Here is a 19181-nt window from a genome sequence, read left to right on the forward strand (position 1 = left end):
TTGACAAAAGAGAGGGAGGCCTTCAACGAGATGGATTGACACGGTGGCTGCGATGATGGGCTCAAGTATAGCAGGGATTGTGGGGCTGGCGTGGGATCGGGCAGTGTTTCATTCTGCTGTGCATGGGGTCGCTATGAGTCAGAAATGACTTGACGGCACTTAACAACAACAACAACTTTTTTTTTTTTTTGTAGTGCCAAACGTTTCTCCTTTATAGAGGTTTTAAATTGTATAAACAGACAAGTCATTTGAGAAGAATTCAGTAATAAAAACTGCAGCATAATAGAGCAATGCCACTTTTGGTTTTTTTAAAAAAAGTAAAATATGACTATGAAATAATGTTTTGGACTTTTTTGGGGGGCACTCATACATTGGCAGTTTTGAGCGAAGACCGCTAACAGCAAGTGAAGAATGGTAGTAGCATCACTAGAACAAAGGCACGGAATGTGAGAGTGCTACTTCTAAGGGGCTAATGTTTGCTTTGAATGGTAAAATATAGAAGAAACTCATTGAATTAAGTCAAATTTTACCATTGCTGCTTATTAGATACAAGATCTGGGGCAAATAGGTTAACTTGTTTGCATCTTAGCTTCCCCCTCTGTAAAATGGAGGCAACAAAGCTGAATTTGCAGATATTTATGAGACAAAGTGATATGTATATGTGTATGTGTCTAGAAAATTGTTGGCAATCAAATGATAACTGTGATTAATAAATGGATTTATTAATGTGAATATACAGGCACATGTTAAACCTTTTAGACCAGTTTAAGGCAGTTAAGAAGTTTGTGTTTAATTCTTAGGAGATCTTGTTACATGCAAATCTAGTAAGACATTGCCTAAAATTTTGTTTTTGAGTAAATATTTGTATTTCAACATTTAAAATGAACAAATCTCTATCTAAATTGGAGAAGCCTTGGTGGCACACTGGTTAACTGCTTGTCTGCTCACTGAAAGGTCAGTGGTTCAAACCTACTAGCTGTTCCCTGGGGAAAAGACAAGGCTACCTGCTCCTGTAAAGATATACAGTCCTGGAAACCCCCTGGAGTAGGTCTATCCAGTCCTATAGGATCACTATGAATTAGAATCAACTTGGCGGTAACAGGTTTTTGTTTGTTTGTTTTCATTGGTTAGTAGTTGGCTAGTCATATACCCAAATTGGAAGCACAAGGATCAAACACTACAATGTATCTCATGAGACTGCAGATTCAAGAATTACTTAAGTATTATTCTAAACACACATGGTCCAGGCTAATCCCAAAATGTGTGGGATTTTCTCTTCTCTTCAATCAGCCTCCAGCATTGTTTTGAAAAATATGGGACATCTTCCAAGAAGTCTGAGTTTCTTTAGTTAATTCAGTATTTATCTTAACACATTCACACTAAACCCTGGAAGTCAGGTATTTAGTTCTACAGAGGCAGTTCCCTAATTGTTTCTTTATTCATCTTCTTTACCCAAATTCCTGCTTCACAGCCACAAAAACTATTTTGGAATATTTGGGAGAACTGATTTCGAACAGACTACTGGGAAGGGCTGGATTATTGATAAGGCTCAAAACATCTGCCCCAAGCATGTTAGCACATACCCTCTACTATTGCCATCTCTATTTCAGGGATTAAAATCTACCAAATGGTGGATCAGTTTTCTTTGTCTCCTTTGAAAGCACTAGTACCTTTGGGAGAATAGAGGGGATATCTTTCATATAGGAGCTTACTTAACTGTGAATGTATCATTTTTCTTATAAAATACAGATCACCTACCCAGGGAGCAAGGTGACTGTGTGGATGGGGTTGCGGGGGGGGGGGGTAAGAAGAAGGAGAAGGTGCTTTGAAGAGGACAGGACTGACAAGGTTTGAGGAGATCTAGTCATGCGCATGATAATGAAAGCCTGAGAGGTGCATCAAAGCACTTACAATCCAGGGATCTGGAGCCAGGTCAATTAGAAGGTAAGAAGATACAGAAGGGAGGAATGATGACCAAGATAAGAATCTCTTTCAATAACTCCTCCACAACTTGACATGAACTTGGAATTGACTAAGGAAAGTACCACCCTCCTTATCACCCTAGACAGTATTACCTGACCACCTGTTGGTGATCCAGAATGCAGGTTACTGCTATTACAACCACAATTAAATTGAATCATGGCTCAGTCTGACTATTATATAATCGGAAAATGTACTCCATTACATTGCAGGGTCACTATGAGTTGGAATCAACTCAATGGCAATGGGTTTGGCTTTATTCCTTAGGCATGATGTTACACTCTTTGTACATGAGAGGAATTTGGATCAACCCTCAAGAAGCTCAGAGCCCAGTAGGGAAGACAAAGAATGAGGAAAACTTTAAAAGGAGAAATTAAAAACTCACTGCCATCGAGTCGGATTCAACTCACAGCGACCTCTCCTTGGCTTTCGGAGGTGGTATAATTACGGAAGTAGAATGCCCAATCTTTCTTCTGAGGAGAGGCCAGTAGGTTTGAACCACCAGCCTTCTGGTTAGTAGTTAAATGCCTTAGGCACTATATCACCGGTGCTCCCTTAAAAGGAGGTAGAAAGAATATAATAGAGATATGCCAGTGTGCCATGGGTAGAAAGAGGTCAATTATGAAGGTAAAGATTAGTAAAGAAAGAAATCATTGCATTGGATTTTGAGAGATGACTGGACATTCACCAGGAAGAATGGGACAAATGACATTCCTGGCAGAAGATACTGTTGTTGTTGTTGTTGTTGTGTGCCGTCGAGTCAGCCCTGACTCATAGCGACCCCTCCTTGGGTTTCCGAGGCAGTATCACTACGGAAGTAGGATTGCCCAACCTTCCTTCCGAGGAGTGGCTGGTGGGTTTGAACCGCCAGCCGTCTGGTTAGCAGGCAAGTGTCTTAGCCACTATGCTACCAGAGCTCCCGGCAGAAGATACTACTGGGCAAAAATACACAGAGATGCATTCATTGCAGGTGTGAGAAATTGTAAGTAGGAAGCATGAGGTGCCTCATGGGGCATGGTTAGAGATGAGACTAAGCATATAGGCTAAGGTTACCAAGAAAATTTAAATATATCCTGGAGGCATGAAGAATGGTCAGTGGTTTCAAAACAGGAGGGTGATGTGGCCAAGCTTATAAATGTATCCAGATAAATACCGGGATCTAATATTTTTATTGACAAAACAATAAAGAATCATCTCATGCAAGAAAATCCTTCTTTAGGAAAATTATATAACTTTTACCTAAACCATGTCAATATTTAATGTGACCATGCAGTGTCTAAGGCATCTGACTGCTAACCAGAAGGCTGGTGGTTCAAACTCACCAGCCACTCCTCAGAAAAAAGATTGGGCAATCAATCTACTTCCATAGAGATACCACCACCTTGGAAACCCAAGGAGGGGTCGCTATGAGTCGAATCAACTTAATGGCAGTGAGGGTTTTTTTTTTTTTTTATTATTATTATTTTATTGTATCCAAGCAAAATTTTGACTGAAAATAAGAAGAATGAACTTTTGATAAGTTTTCTGAAATATGTGGTATCATACCATAACAAGATCAATTGCTTTGATGCTTATGTGTTTATCTGTTTGAATCTTCATAAGAATGTGGCTAAGGATCATATAGATTTTATTCAAAAACTAAAATCAAGAAAGCTTGCATGACTGACACAATTACTGAAATTAAAGACAAAGGGAAAAAGAGGTAATGCAATTTCTTTAAGCAAGTCAATCATTTCTGACTTTTGATGCCTTAAGAATCTTCCTTTCCTTTTAAAAGGGGATACTTCTTACGTTTTTGGAAAGAATGTCATTTACTACTCTTTGCTTAAAAGATAGAAAGTTTTGTATGGTAAGAAAGCTGAAATATCAGTTGGAAACATCAGGCTATATTAGTCTGAAAATCATCAGCCAGTTGCAAGTTTTAAAACATTTGCTAAAAGCAGTAATTCCTACTATTTTATGGCTCTCGGAAGATTCTGGATTCTCTAGTGCCTCACACCAGTAACTTCAAACCTAACTCACTCCAGATGTCCTTATGATCATTTAATCAGACATCAAAAGCCGTATGGTGACAAGCTCACAAGCTGCTTCTGAGGATGCTATATGTTTCCATAAGTGTAAAACATACACAGTAGCTACTTTTAAAATGTGATTCATCTAAATCAAAATTCTATTTTAAAGCACAGAGCTATGTTGAAAGGGGCCACCCTCCTGTGAGAGAGAGAAGTCTTTTAAATATCTGTACAGTGTTATTCTAGCACTAGATTTTGAAAGCAGACAGCAAAATGAATCTTGTACTTTAGAGGAATTTATGTTGTGGGGTGAAAAGTAGCCACCACCAGAAAAGATTTCCAAGAATCACACACACCATGCTCAAAGGGAAGAAAAAAAAAAAAATGGGTTGTTTTCTTTTCCTCTCAATATTGATTATCCAGCATCTTTCCTGAATGAATTCTCGTTTACCCTTCCATTCCATGCCATCAGTCTTTACTAACTGTCCACAACATGGAGGGTGTGTACAGAGGATCAGAGCATCAGAACACAGTGCAAATCCTTTACTTTCACTTTTAAAGTAACATGATGCATTTACACTCTATTCTTTAGATTTTTGTAGTAGCTCTTTTCCAAAGAATTTAAGTGGGCATATGTAAATATATGAGGGGCTCTGGTAGTGTACTGGTTAAAGCATCTGTCTACTAACCAAAACATTGGTGATTCAAAGCCATCAGTCGCTCCTTGGAAGAAAGATGAGGCAATCTGCTTCCATAAAGATTTTACAGTCTTGGACACCCAACGGCAGTGAATTTTGGTTTGGTTTATGTGTGTGTATGTATTTATGTATAAATGTATGTGTGTACATATGTGTATATATACATACATACATACATGAATATAGTGTGTGTGTATGTGTGTGTATGCATGTCCCAGTGGTGCAGCAATTAACCACTCAGCTTCTAACTGAAAGGTCGATGGTTTGAACCTACTAGTTGCCCAGTGGGAGAAAGATGTGGCAGTCTGCCTTCATAAAGATTTATAGACTTGGAAACCCTAAAAGGCAGTCCCATCCTGTCCTATAGTGTCACCATGAGTCACAATCAACTCAAAAGCAATTGATCTTGTTATGTTGCTATGGTATGATACCACAAATCCACTGTTTGGTCACATCCAGCAGGAAAAGCAGACTGCTAGTGTTTTGCATAGGAAGATAACCTCACTCCACAAACATTTATGGATACTGAGACATTAAACAGAAAATTTAAAGTTTACACAAACCAAGTGAATAATTCACATCTGGATTCTTGAAGTCACTACTTTGGATTTGGAATCTGTAAGAATAACTGGAGTTCAGATAGGGTTTCTATTCATTACTTCCTTTTAGGTGCACAAAATTTCTCAGGAAATCATCTACAATTTAAATAATTTTCTTAGGGTCACATAGTTATTGGCACAATTAGAACATGAGGCCCTGACCTATAGAACAAAACTACTTTAAACATACTGTTCTTTTAACCAAATTGTAAACAACTCTGTCAAATTACATATGCTTATACTGCTAAAGAGAGATGTTTATTAGTCTGTAGCCAAGAAACACCTTGTAGATGTTCCCATACTCTTGAATTAACTCACATACCAGCACTATTTATATTTTCTTTCAAATAATTTCAAACCCCAAAATTGTGTTAAAGATGATAGACCTTGTGGAAAATATTGAAGGGTAAATACTTAGATGTAATGGGCATAAGAAAAGTATCTTACATCTTTAGATATAATGGATGGATGTAAGAGAGGTCTTCTCTGCAGACATTTGTAGCCAAATCAAGTATTTTCTAAAGTTTTTGAACTTAGTTATTAGAAAATTCTAAACCTGTAACCACCAAAATTATTAACTTTATAGTTCTATAACTGACAGTGTTGTTGACGACAAGGTGTGCCCCAATAATCTGGCTCCAGTCTTTGTATTTTATGTTTATTTATTCCCACACAAACAAATACATGCACATTAATTTTCATTCTTTGTTCACATATTAGCATCACTTAGAAAAACTGGCTTTATAATTGTTCATTTCTGTAATTACTAATGTTTGCTCTCTTTTTATAATTGCTATTCTTTCTCAGAACCAATTTGTTTGTTGGTATCGTTGTCAGAGTTGTAAGAAGAAAGATGAAGTAGGTCTCACAATTGAACCTGCTGACCTCATCAGTCAACCCACATCTTAATGCCAAGTGAACAATTTGTGTTTATATATTTCTCCCTTTGATCACACCAAGGAATATAGGTAACACATCTCCCTAGAATAGGGAATTCTAAACTAAAGCTATTTGGAGAGCAAAACAGTATGTTCAAACAGGTAATTTCACAAGTCAATTCATATATATGCATACATCTTTACATAATGAGGTAAAATTGGTTAAAAGTGGTTGAGATTAATTCAACATGCCTATCTCAGAATTAGAATTTTAATTGTTTAGTCATATACTTAGGAGAATCTATTATGTGTCAGATACTGTTTGTGTGGACTAGAATGTAAAAATGAATACTGGCCCATGCCTCTGAGGAGCTCAGAGTCTTGAAAAATATGCAGACACGTAAACAAGCAGTTATATTTCAGCAAGGAAACTAATAGATACTACACATGGTAATTCCCTTGAGGGGCTAAGGAGGTTGTGCAGAGTGCTGTAGTATAGACTGCAGACAAAAAAGCAGTCATTCTGATAGTTAAAGTATATTATTTGATAATTTGGTGTGTACTTGCAGACTGCTAGGGTTGTTTAACTGCTTTAGATCTGGTATTCATAACTAGGTTGTAAGTTTCCTGAGGACAGGAACCATGTCTTATGCTTTCCAGATGGCACATAGGAGAGAGCATGGACATCTAAAGGATTAATCAATTTATGTTGACATGAAAGCAAAACTCACTCAATTTCCATTACGTGCAGGTCAAGCAAAGGATGACATGTCATGGTTACCTTTTCAATTTCTGAAACTGACCTCTAAAGACTGATCCTTCTTTTAGACTTTCATTTTTGGACAATACCCAAGATGAATGATGGAGGGGGACACATCTAAACAGAGGTCACATTTCCCAGGTTCTTTGATTAGTCATGGTACAGCCGGTCAGACAGTCCAAATTTGTTTCACCAACTTCTACAAGATACAGTGAAACACTCTGTTGCAGAGTAAACGGAGCTTCTGTGTTTCCCCCATCTGAACTCGACTCTTACAAACATAACTGCCTCAGAAATTAAGCTGCCTAAACTTGCCAAACTAAGTAAACAGTTGGCCCCATGAAATATTGGATGGCAGCTTTATCTCTTAAAAACAAAGCCATATGAAAATCATCGTTGCAATGTGTCTCCAAGCTCTGGTCTTATCAGAACACAGCGTGAACAGCTGGAGTTACAAACACCAGGACTATTATTAAATCTCTGTGTCAGGGAGAAAAAAAGAAAAAAAAGAAAAACCTTTTGTAGGCTTCAGTATCTCTAAATAATGCAGTTATCTATTACATGCTATTTCTCCCTCCCTTTTGCTCTTCAGCATCCATCTCTCCTCATTGGGAGGCAGGGGGTGGATCTTTCCCTCTAATACGCATCAGTGTTTGCAAAAACTATTGTGTTCTGCCGTTTCTACAGATGCTTAATAGTGTATCTAATGGGTAGGAAAATATGATTTGGTCATTAAGAATTTTTTCTAAAATTCTCTGCTGGATTTTGACAGTCAGTAGCCACAAGCATAGATCTTCTGGCATCTCAATGGCAATTAGATGAGTCACATGTGAAAAGGCAAGCTATTAAATTTCTTTGTAATATTTCAATGATTTATTTCATGGAGGTGAGAAATCTTAATCCAGGAGTAACCTCTGCTATAATCTGAATACACGTGACATGCATGCTCTTGGAAAGGGAAATTTTCTCAAAGCAATATTCCATTACATTAGACGCAAGACACAAACAGAATGCTTCAACTCACTGGACATTTTTCCCTCACTAATAGCTGCCTGTCACTATGTTTCCTGATAAAATACCAAAAATTTTGAAGAAATGACACTGTATTTTCACTCTTTGTCCCCAGTGAGCACACAGGACAACTGGAAACACTTCTGCCTAAGGTATCTTTCACACACAACAACCAGTCTGACTCTTTTACCCCCAAATTTTCTGTTGATATCAATTATGTAGTTATTATCAAAAGCGCCATTTTTGCCTCTCACTGTAGCAATGCAAAAACTTCTATTCATTTGAAAATCCTGAATTTACATACTATGTGTTAGAGGGGAAAGGTGATAATATGATGACATAACCTTATTTATTTAATAACTCGAGGAGGTGACAATTCTCACTTTACTTCTTAATCATTTTTCATATTCTGAAAATTGGTGGATACTCCAAATTATTTAACTCTAATTAATACCCCCAACAGTGATCCTTAGTTTTGTGGTTTCCTTTGGAAATTGGGTAAGAGTGTTGGAGTCTCTTTTGTGAAACACACACACCCATGGCATAAAACTTCAGAGAGTTCACAGATGTTCTGAAATCCATCCAGGAACCTTTAACAACTTAACACTGATAGCTTATTTAAATAAATAAATAAATAAATAAATAAATAAATAAAACATACATATTATAGATGTGGACTTTTATAAGACACACTGATATTTTGTTTTGTTGATTCAAGACAAGAAAGGTTTCAGAACAAACAACCTTGCTTACTATCTGAGAACAACCATAGCATTATAATTTTCAGGAATCTACTTTTTAATTTACTCGCCCTGCAGGATCAATTTGCCTTCGGGGTTAAACGTGAAACTATAAACACAAAACAACCATAGTAGTTAACCGGATATTAAGAAAAAAAATCACATCTGTTTTAGAGTTCTCTTCCATTTGCAAATTTGGGAACATCAATTTCAAGAACCTGGTTTTATGGCATGCCCTTCAGCTAAGAACACCAGGTTATAATCAAGCCAAGGAAGGTAAGACTTCCCATAAACTGACTCATAGAAATATCCTACCACCAGGATTCTTTCTTTAATTCAAACTCAGGCAGTGGAATTGGATTTGCTATTGCCCTGAAAGATAAATAGCTATGACTCTTTGCACATTTTTAAGGTGCTATTCTGATTAACTGGATGGGCTTATAAAAAAGGAAGAAAGGAGACAAATTTCCATGCTGCCCACCCAGTGATCTCTGAAGAAACGACCACTGAGACGGAGTGGCTTCTCAATATATACAAATTTGAAGCTTGAAGACAATCTGATTTTACTAATTTAAATCCATTTTTATACTCCAATAGATCTTAGAGGGTACATCTTAAATTACCATTTGGTAATTTAGAAAGTAGTTATTTAAGATGTACACTCTCAGATGAAGATCAAAGACTTCTGTCATCAGTATGGATTCCACATCAACACAAAGAAAACAAAATTACTTACAACTGGACCAGTAAGTGAAATCATGATAAATGGAGAAAAGATTGAAATTGTCAAGGATTTCATTTTACTGGGATCCATAATCAATGAAGGGAGCTCTGGTGGTGTAGTGCCTAAGACATCTGACTGTTAACCGGAAGGCTGGTGGTTCAAACTCACCAGCCACTCCTTGGAATGAAGGCTGGGCAATCTACTTCTGTAGTGATAGTGCCTCGGAAATGCACAGAAGGGTCGCTATGAGTCGGATCCGGCTCAATGGCAGGGAGTTTGGTTTCTTTGGTTATCGTTAATTAAAGCAGCAGTAAAGAAATCAAACAGCGTACTGTAATGACCAAATTTGCTGCAAAAAGATCTCTTTAAAGTGGTAAAAAGAAAAGATGTCTCTTTGAGCATGAAGGTGCACCTGGCGTGACCCAAGCCATGATGTCTTCACTTGCTTCATATGCACAGGAAAGCTGCACATTGAATAAGGAAGACGAAAGAAGAACTGATGACTTTGAATTATGGTGTTGGCAAAGAATATTGAATATACATGGACTGCCAGAAGGACAAACAAATCTGTCTTGGAAGAAGTATAGCCAGGACACTCCCTAGAAGAACAGTTGGTCAGACTTTGTCTCATGTACTTTGGGCATGTTATCAGGAGGGGTCTGCCTCTAGAGGAAGATAACATTCTTGGTAAAGCAGAGGGTCAGTGAAAAAGACAAAGACCCTCAACAAGATGGTTTGCCACAGTGGCTGCATCAATGGGCTCAAACACAGCAACAATTGTAAGGACGGCACATGACTGAGCAGTGTTCTGTTCTGTTGTCCATTGGGTTGCTGAGTCAGAACTGACTCAATGGCACCTAAAAACAAGTGGTCAGAAAACAAGTGTAACTTTTCCAGCTTTTCAAAAATATCTATCTCTGGACATCAAAGAAAACTCATTTCTCTATGGAAAGCCTAATGATGTGCAAGTAAAAATAACAGTCATCAACTGGAGTTTTAAAGGCAGTATTTCAACATAATCAATGTGTCAAATATTCATTCGTACAGCTTCTTATGCTGTGGGATATGAGTTAAGTCTCATTTCTTGGGGATGATTGAACATAACTCACTTGGGGGCTCTGCCAGCTGTGAATTACTTACATATGAATACTCTATTTAAGAAATGGATATTTTGATTGTTTTTGTTTCCTTGAATATTGAACTGAAATTCAAGTGAACATGGCTTTTTAAGAAATTACCTTCCATATTAGATGCTACATGGCTACATCATCACACAGTCCTCACGATCATCACTTATCAAAACATAGGAATCAAGTGCAGCGCGGCTAACGTGGAGAAGGCATCCAACAGAATTATGAAGCAGGAAGACAGAGAAGTAAGCTCGAGTCCCCAAGTCTGTACTCCCAGCCTGCATGCCCTTGCCATACAGAAGTACTTCTACAGTATGCTTCAGCTTATGAGCTGTAGGTATTATTTTCCTATGGTTTTCTTAAAAAGCTTGCCATCTTATCACTGAGGAAATAATACAAGTGACTAGTAGGTCGCGTGAAGGAGTCCTGGGTGACACAACAATTAAGCAGTTAGTTGCTAGCAGAAAGATCAGCAGTTCAAACCTACCCAGCCACTGTGTGAGAAAAAGACTTGGCAACTTACTTTTGTAAAGATCACATTCTTGGTAAAGAATGTAAATCCTAGAAAACCCTATGGGGCAGTTTTATTCAGTCACATGGGGTTGCTGTGAGTCAAAGATCAACTCAACGGCACCTAAGAAGATTAACAACGTAGAGTTACGTGTAGGTACCACATAATGCATTACCCATACCTGTATACCTCTGAGAGTTGTGGGAAGCACTCTTCATAATTACATAAGGCCAATAAGCATGATAATTATATTCATAATTATATAAGACTGAACTAGGCAAACCTAAACATGCTGACCCTCCAGAGATGAGGTGAAGTTCCAAGAACTCCCGAAGGCTTCAAACCATGTCATGAATGCTTTCCCAATTTTACTTCTGTTTAGAGTTGCCCTGTCCAGTATAAATAGAATGTGAGCCACAGTGTAATTTAAAATTTACTATAAGCCACGTATTTTTTTAAAAAAGTAAAAGGAAACTGGTGCAAGTAACTTTAATAATATATTTTGTTTAATCCAATATACCAAACATATTATTATTTCCACATGTAGTCATTATAAAAACTATTAAGGACACATTTTACATCTTTTTATCATACTTAAGTCTTTGATACACAGTGAGTATTTTAAACGTAAAACACATTTCAATTGGGATGAGTCATGAATCAAGTACTCAATGGTCACATGTGGTTAGTGACTACCACACTGGACAGCACAAGTATAAACAGTCCATACATTTGGATATACAGGGATCTATGAATAAAGTTATCTATCTATGATTCTATCATTCTATATTTTGCCTAGGTTAGAAAAGGCATTCCTAAACTGTCTTCACTTCTTAACTTCCTTTACCCTTTGCACAGGAGGGAAGTTAAACTATCTGACTATTGGCTGGGGTAGATCTGATTCTCTGTCTCTCTCTCTCTCTCTCTCACTGCTATCCAGTCAGATCTGACTCATAGCGACCCCTCCTTGGGTTTCTGAGGTGGTATCACTAAGGAGGTAGATTGTTCCATTTTCCTTCCAAGGAGTGGCTGGTGGGTTTGAGCCACCTTCTGGTTAGCAGTCAAATGCCTTAGGCACTATGCTACCAGAACTCCTAGACCTGATCTTAGGGAAGATAAATATTTATCTGTTAGACTCCTTCAGGGGAGCAGAGGAAAACTGCAGAATGAGAGAAGCTGGTTAATTGCTGAGAATGTCTAGGACTTTCCCCAGAGTAAAATGTGTCTTATATTTCTAAGTTCAACAAACATACACTGTGCACCTTCCATGCTCTTGGCACTAGAGACAGAAAGACAAATAAGGCCCAGTGTCTGTACCTTGGAAAGTTAAGGCTGGAAGTATTCATAGAGATTATTTTTCAGCTGAAGCAAGGAAGTCTAAGATGGGCCACTGTTGCCAGGGAAGGCAAGTGTGAGATTCTACTCTTTGGGTCTCCAGTTTGTGCTCACCACCCACAGGGGGTACCACAGCAAACCAGACCAACTCCCACAGAGAAGATTCAGACTCACAGGCACCCTACAGGGCAGAGAAGAACTGCACCATAGGGTTTCTAAGGCTATAAATCTTTATTGAAGCAGACTGCCTCATCTTTCTCCCACAAAGGAGCCTGTGGGTTCCAACTGACAACCTTTTGGTAAAGAGCTGAATACTGTAGCCAGTGTGCCACCAGAGCTTTTTGAGAATGTGAACAGAAAGATGCCATATGCTTTTCTTTACATTTTGTTCCCACTGAAACATAGGCATTGGCCAGTGTTTGCTCATTTGCATAAGGGCTAGGAACAAGAATTTTGGGTCACCAGCATTTCTTCTTGAATCAGCATATTCAGCTATGTAAGCAATGATACTTCAGTTCTCCAAAGAGCAACTTACAGTCAATTAAAATAGTATTTTAGAGAACCTAAAGAATCTGTCAGAAAGATAGTAGTGATAGTTTCTTCCAAGAAAGGCACTGGTGATGCCTTCAATTGCTCTAAGCACAGAGCCTAAGAGACAGAAACAGGAAAATAAACATCGGTGGGTTTTCTGATGCTACACATAAACTAAACAATGCTACACATGGTAACCCATTATTCAGACACTCGTCTCCTTTTATATGCTGTTGTTGTTGTTATATGCCGTCAAGTTGGACCCAACTCATAGCAACCCCTCCCCTTGGATTTCTAAGGTGGTATCACTACAGAAGTAGATTGCCCAAGCTTCCTTCCAAGGAGTGGATGGTGGGTTTGAACCGACAGCCTTCTGGTTAGCAGTCAAGTGCCTTAGGCACTACGATACCAGAGCTCCTATTTTTTATGATACGGTGACATGATAAAACATACGTAGTAAATTATAGTTTTTCTCTCTTATGAAATTATTCTCTCTCTTTTATAATTCATCTTTCTCTTCCCTCAGTCCAACATATTCAAGATTAATATGGTCTCAATCAAAGTGTTTTGTTTGTTTGTTTGTTTGCTTTTAAAAGAGACATACCACATACTGGTTTTGTTTGTACTCATCATTAAAGTAAAAAACACACATCTGATTTTTATTAATGTTCCATTAAATATATTTCTTTAAAAGGATAGAGTGTTAAGTAGGATAGTGAGAAAACATTACATCTAAAATACTTTCAGAACACTTGCTTCATTGTTTAGGAAAAGAAATATACTAAAATATTGCCACAAATTACTAAACGCCTAATGATTTGGTATCAGCATATCATCATACACTTTGACACTAGTTTATGATAACAATAGCATACAACAAACAGGGAGAATCCCTTTCATTTACTCAGCATCCTTATATAATTATAAAATGTTCCCCTCTTCCTTTAGGAATTATAGACAGTGAGATTTAAAATGGGAAAGAGTTGTGATTTTAGAAAATTTTGAAGGCTAGTGGTTCAAACCCACCAGCCACTCCTTGGAAGGAAGATGGGGCAATCTACTTCTGTAGTGATACTGCCTCGGAAACCCAAGGAGGGGTCACTATGAGTCGGTCAAACTTCACAGCACATAACAACAACAACATATTATTGAAGATGACCTATTCTACTCATAGGAGCTCTGGTAGCATAGTGCCTAAGGCACTTGACTGCTAACCAGAAGGCTGGAAGTTCAAACCCACCAGCCACTCCTCAAAAGGAAGGTTGGGCAATCTACTTCCATAGTGATACTGCCTCGGAAACCCAAGGAGGGGTCGCTATGAGCTGGGTCCGACTCGACGGCACCAAACAACAACAACGACATTCTACTCAAATAGAACCATTAACCAAAATCTAACTTTGCAGCTATCTGCATGTGTGAAACCACAATTACACTTCTTCAAAGGAACTCAATATTCAGCAGAAAATCCCACCATCCTATATGACAAGAAGACAGCATCTCTTCAGGAAACTATTCTTCACGTAACTTATCAGTTAGAAGTGTATCTGGTTGTAAGCAATTCTGAAATACAATAATATTGTTCTCCAATTTGAATGTTAAGTTTTAGAAGCCCAAAACCTGTACCACATTCCATGATTATGGTAGCTTACATCGGTATAACCATTCCCTATGGTATGACTTTGTGAAGCATTGCTTCAAGAGACTGAAAATATATAAACTACATCCTTAGGCGTTATGAGGGAGCTCTGGTGGCATAGTGCCTAAAGCATTTGACTGCTAACCAGAAGGCTGGTGGTTCAAACCCACCAGCCCCTCCTCAGAAGAAAGATGAGGCAATCTACTTCTATAGAAATACCACCTCAGAAACCCAAGGAGGGGTCACTATGAGTTGGAAATGACTTAACAGCAGTGAGTTTGGTTTTTGTTGGTTAGGCATTATAAAGTAGGAGGTTAAAGGAAATCTAATAGCTGATGGTTTATATCCTTGGCTGCTAACCAAAAAGTTGGAGGTTTGAATACCCCCAGAGATGCCTAGGTACAAATGCCTGGCAATCTTCTTCCCAAAACTCAGCCACTGACTATCTTCAGGAGCACAGTTCTACTCTGACACACACAGGATGGCCGTGAGTGGGAAATGCTTAGATGGCAACTGGTGAAAAATGCACCAGTTAAGAGCATAAAATGTGGAGTGAAATCACCTGGGTTAAATTCCTGTCTCTTCCACCTACCAGCTTTGTGACTGTAGGTAAGTTACCAAATCCTGCTTTACTTCAATTTCATTATCAATAAAATGGAGATTAAAAATATACATTTACCTTGACATGGAAGTTTAGATATGTGTAAAGCATTTTAAAAAATGTTTGGTTCATAACCAGTGCTATGTAAACAATAGCTATCATTTTAACTACATCCCAGTTACAGTTCATACTAGCTGTTATCACAACTAATACTACATATTCTACCAAAAGATCTTTATAAAATGATTCCCTGATTTAAGATTGTAAAGTTAAGTCAGCCTATGGATAAGACACTTTGATCTTTCCTTAGAAAGGCAAACGGCAGGATACCTACTAGAACAACAGGTTTCAAACTCTGGCCACTGGGGTGTGAAGCACTTGGCTGGACATCAGCAGGTGGGCCAGGTGCTGGGTCACTGCTTCTCCGCACCAACAGTGGAGTGCCTGCAGGATAAAATAAGAGGTGAGGGGTCAAAAGAACCCTGGGGGGAAGAGAGTGCGTGACACAATGCAATTTAATTAAAAAGGTTTACAACATGCTTTTATGTAGAAACATTCTCTTTCTAAGGGTGCTTGTAAATTAATCCAGTTAATGATCTTTTGTCATCTATTTATAGAATGACTCATGGAAATAAAATCTTTCAATTCTCATCTCTCTCCACTTGCATTTCAAACCTTGCATTGTCTTCAACAGAAAACTCTTAGGCAATGCAAAAGTTAACAGTGTCCCATATAAAACTCATCTAGAAAATATATTGAGTAGTAAAAAGAATGATTAAGCAGACGAGTGAAGAGGTTCACATAGTCGGCGCAATTTGGTATTCCATACAGCTAGCTAGAAGGACAGTTATTACTGCCATGTGGTGCTTCCCAAGTCTTTTGAATGATGATGTATAGGGAAATAAATTATTTGCTGGAGTTACAGCATTAATGTCTACTGAAGTACACAAAATGATTGGTTTCATTCTTTTCCTTTTTTTCTAAAGTTGTAACACTGATAAGGGAAATAAGTTAGTTCTTTTAAAAATATATCCTGATTTCCTTTTAATTTAATGAAAGCTCCCACTAATAAATATTTGAGTCAGTTATTAAATTCAAAAAAGGATCATACTACTAGAAAGTTCAAATGAAATTCAATCTTAGCAGAGCTAGTGGCCTCTAACTACTCTGACAGCAATTAGGCCTAAAATAATTTGTTTCCATATGAAAAATGGCCACGATAGAGAAAAATCTAAAAAAGAAAAAAATACATTGTGGTTTAAATATCATTCTCATACAAAAGTTAACTTTTTATTTGTTTTCTCTTGGGGAAAAAGTGGAGAATGCTTAAAAAATGATTTCCCCTTATCAATATTCAGAGGTAATTCTCCAACCCTGTAAAGCTATTGCAGTTTCAAGGGACACATTTCAATCCTCATTTCATATAGTAAACTTACAGAAAGTGAATCCATTTTGAAAGTTATTCACAAATCTCATTCTTAAATGTGCTCCCACATTCTTATTCTGCATCTCAACCATAGAATTGCTAAGAGTTTTCATCAGCAATGAAATTTGTTCAAATCAAAGTCATTTTTTTTAAAAAAATAAAAATTCTTTCATAATAAGAAATTAACATGCTACTTACAATGCAGACACTCTGCCAAAAGGTATTACAGAGTTCACATTCATATTCTTTTATTTCTTTTTTTATTAATAGACACTTTACCATATGTTCCCTATCCTTTCTATCCTCATTTAAAACATCTCTTAAGAATCTGAAATACCAATATCTGTATGGTTTTCTGAATAACAAAATTAAAACAACAACAGAAAATAAGAAGAGAAGAAGTCAGGGAATAAGCCAGAAATCTGAAAACAATGGAATCTCAGTCTCATTCCCACATTTTTTTCTCTCCCTCAGGTGATCTAAAGACTAACTCCTCTCAAGAAAAGCCCCTGAATTAACATTAGTGAACCAGTTAGTCCAAATTTGATATCCATGAAGCCTCTCATTATCTTTAGCATTAAGGGAATGGGGCAACTCCGTGAATTTCTGGTTTGTTTCCAAGCTTTCACTACAGGTCTGTACACTGGGAGTGAAGGATTTCAAGACTGGGAAAACAAACAAAACACAAGTAAAACTAGCATGGAGCGCCAAGAGATATCAAGGCTATTTTCATCTCCAAAAATGAGTTAATTTAGAAACAAAGACATAGAAATCTTAATGATTGACAATTTTAGTTACATTATTTTTTCAGTTGATTCATACATACACACACACACATACATGTGTGTATACATACATATGTATACATACATACATGTGTGTCTATATGTATGTACATATAGACACACATATATGTGTATATGGGAGTTCTGGTGGTGTACTGCGTAAAGCATTTGACTGCTAACCAGAAGCCTGGTGGTTCAAACCCACCAGCCAGCAACTGGGAAGGAAGACTGGGCTATCTCCTTTCATAGTGATACCGCCTCGGAAACCCAAGGAGAGGTAGCTATGAGTCGGATCCAACTCAATGCTAGGGACTTTGGTTTGGTTTATATGTTGCTGTCATGTGCTGTTGAGTCAGCCCCGAATCATAACAACCCCTCCTTGGGTTTCGGAGGAAGTATCACTACGGAAGTAGATTGCCCAACCTTCCTTCCGAGGATTGGCTGGTGGATTTGAACCGCCAGCATTCTGGTTAGCAGTCGGGTGCCTTAGGCACTATGCTACCAGGGCTCCTATTGGTATATATATATCTTCAAAAAACTCACTGCCATCAAGTTTATGTCAACTAATAGCGACCCACATTGGGTTTCCAAGGTGGCAAATCTTTACGGAAGCAGACTGTCCCATCTTTTCTCCACATAGCTGGTGAGTTTGAACTGCCAACCTCCTGGTTAGTAGTCAGATGCCTTAGGCACTGTGGCACCAGAGCTCTCAACAAAGTTCCTTCTAAGGTTTTATTGTTCCCGCCCATTCACTGGGTAATAAATACATTTTTCTTTAAGTAGCCACAATAGTTTTCCTTCAACTTTAAGGACACAGTTCCATTTCTATGCCTCCATATTTATAGTCAGTATTTGCTGTATTAATATAAAAATGTTAAATTATTTAAGATAATTTTTTAACAAGATATATTTGTTGTTGTTGTTGTTATATGCCGTCGAGTCGGACCCGACTCATAGCGACCCCTCCTTGGGTTTCCGAGGCAGTATCACTATGGAAGTAGATTGCCCCACCTTCCTTCTGAGGAGTGGCTGGTGGGTTTGAACCTCCAGCCTTCTGGTCAGCAGCCAAGTGCCTTAGGCACTATGTTTATTCAATCAGTATGCCATAGTAGTAGAGGGTGCCTCCAAGAAGATGAGAGTTCAGTTTTGTACAAATATACCAACCACTTGGAACATTTTTTTTTTTTAATTAAGATTGCTGTATCTTTTTCTAAACATACCCTCAGCTCATCAGGAATAAGTTCTCCTGTTCTCGACTCTTCTGTACTCTACACTTAAAAATCTCCTGGTGAGTTACCTTCTAATTTTACTTTGGCTGTCCTAATGTGTTAAAAACAACTGCAAATAATTTTATATTGGAATTAATAATGAGCATTTTTAAATATGAACTGTTATCTCAGAGAGTTTTAAACAACTCTTTCCCAGCTTTTTTTTTTTTTTTTAATTTCAGAGCCTCATTTGAAGGTAGATTTTAGGAAGAGTTTGAGTTATAACTCAATGACAAAGAAATACATGTACTAGTGTACAACAGAAGGTAAGTAATTAGAAGTACTGACAATAGTTTGGGCAAAAGTTGGACATATGAGCAAAAGTCAAACCTGGCAGGCAAAGTTCACTGAGATGAGAGGGACACAGCTCCTTTCAGTCATGGAACTTCTTATAAGGGAGGAAAAGTAAATAAAACATAATCTCTACACTGAAGAAGCTTCTAATGGTAATGATTAGACAATATAACACTAGTAACTATCATGTACAGCGGAAAGACTCATGAATTTTAGAGTCCTATAGGCTGAGCTTCTCCTTTTCTTGTGTGATAGTCTCATC

General features: G+C 37.7%; 1 protein-coding gene across 1 annotated transcript in view; it reads right to left on the bottom strand.

The window, feature by feature from the left end:
• Positions 1–19181, bottom strand: part of PARD3B (par-3 family cell polarity regulator beta) — a 1522095-nt gene that overhangs the window by 773717 nt on the left and 729197 nt on the right. The window contains exon 4 of the mRNA XM_042783151.1: positions 15481–15590. Coding sequence (XP_042639085.1) covers positions 15481–15590 — 110 coding nt within the window. The remainder of the gene's footprint in view (positions 1–15480; positions 15591–19181) is intronic.

The sequence above is a fragment of the Orycteropus afer genome, unplaced genomic scaffold, assembly GCF_000298275.1.
Source record: "Orycteropus afer afer isolate SDZICR_OR568_19922 unplaced genomic scaffold, OryAfe1.0 scaffold00002, whole genome shotgun sequence".
Lineage (NCBI taxonomy): Eukaryota > Metazoa > Chordata > Mammalia > Tubulidentata > Orycteropodidae > Orycteropus > Orycteropus afer.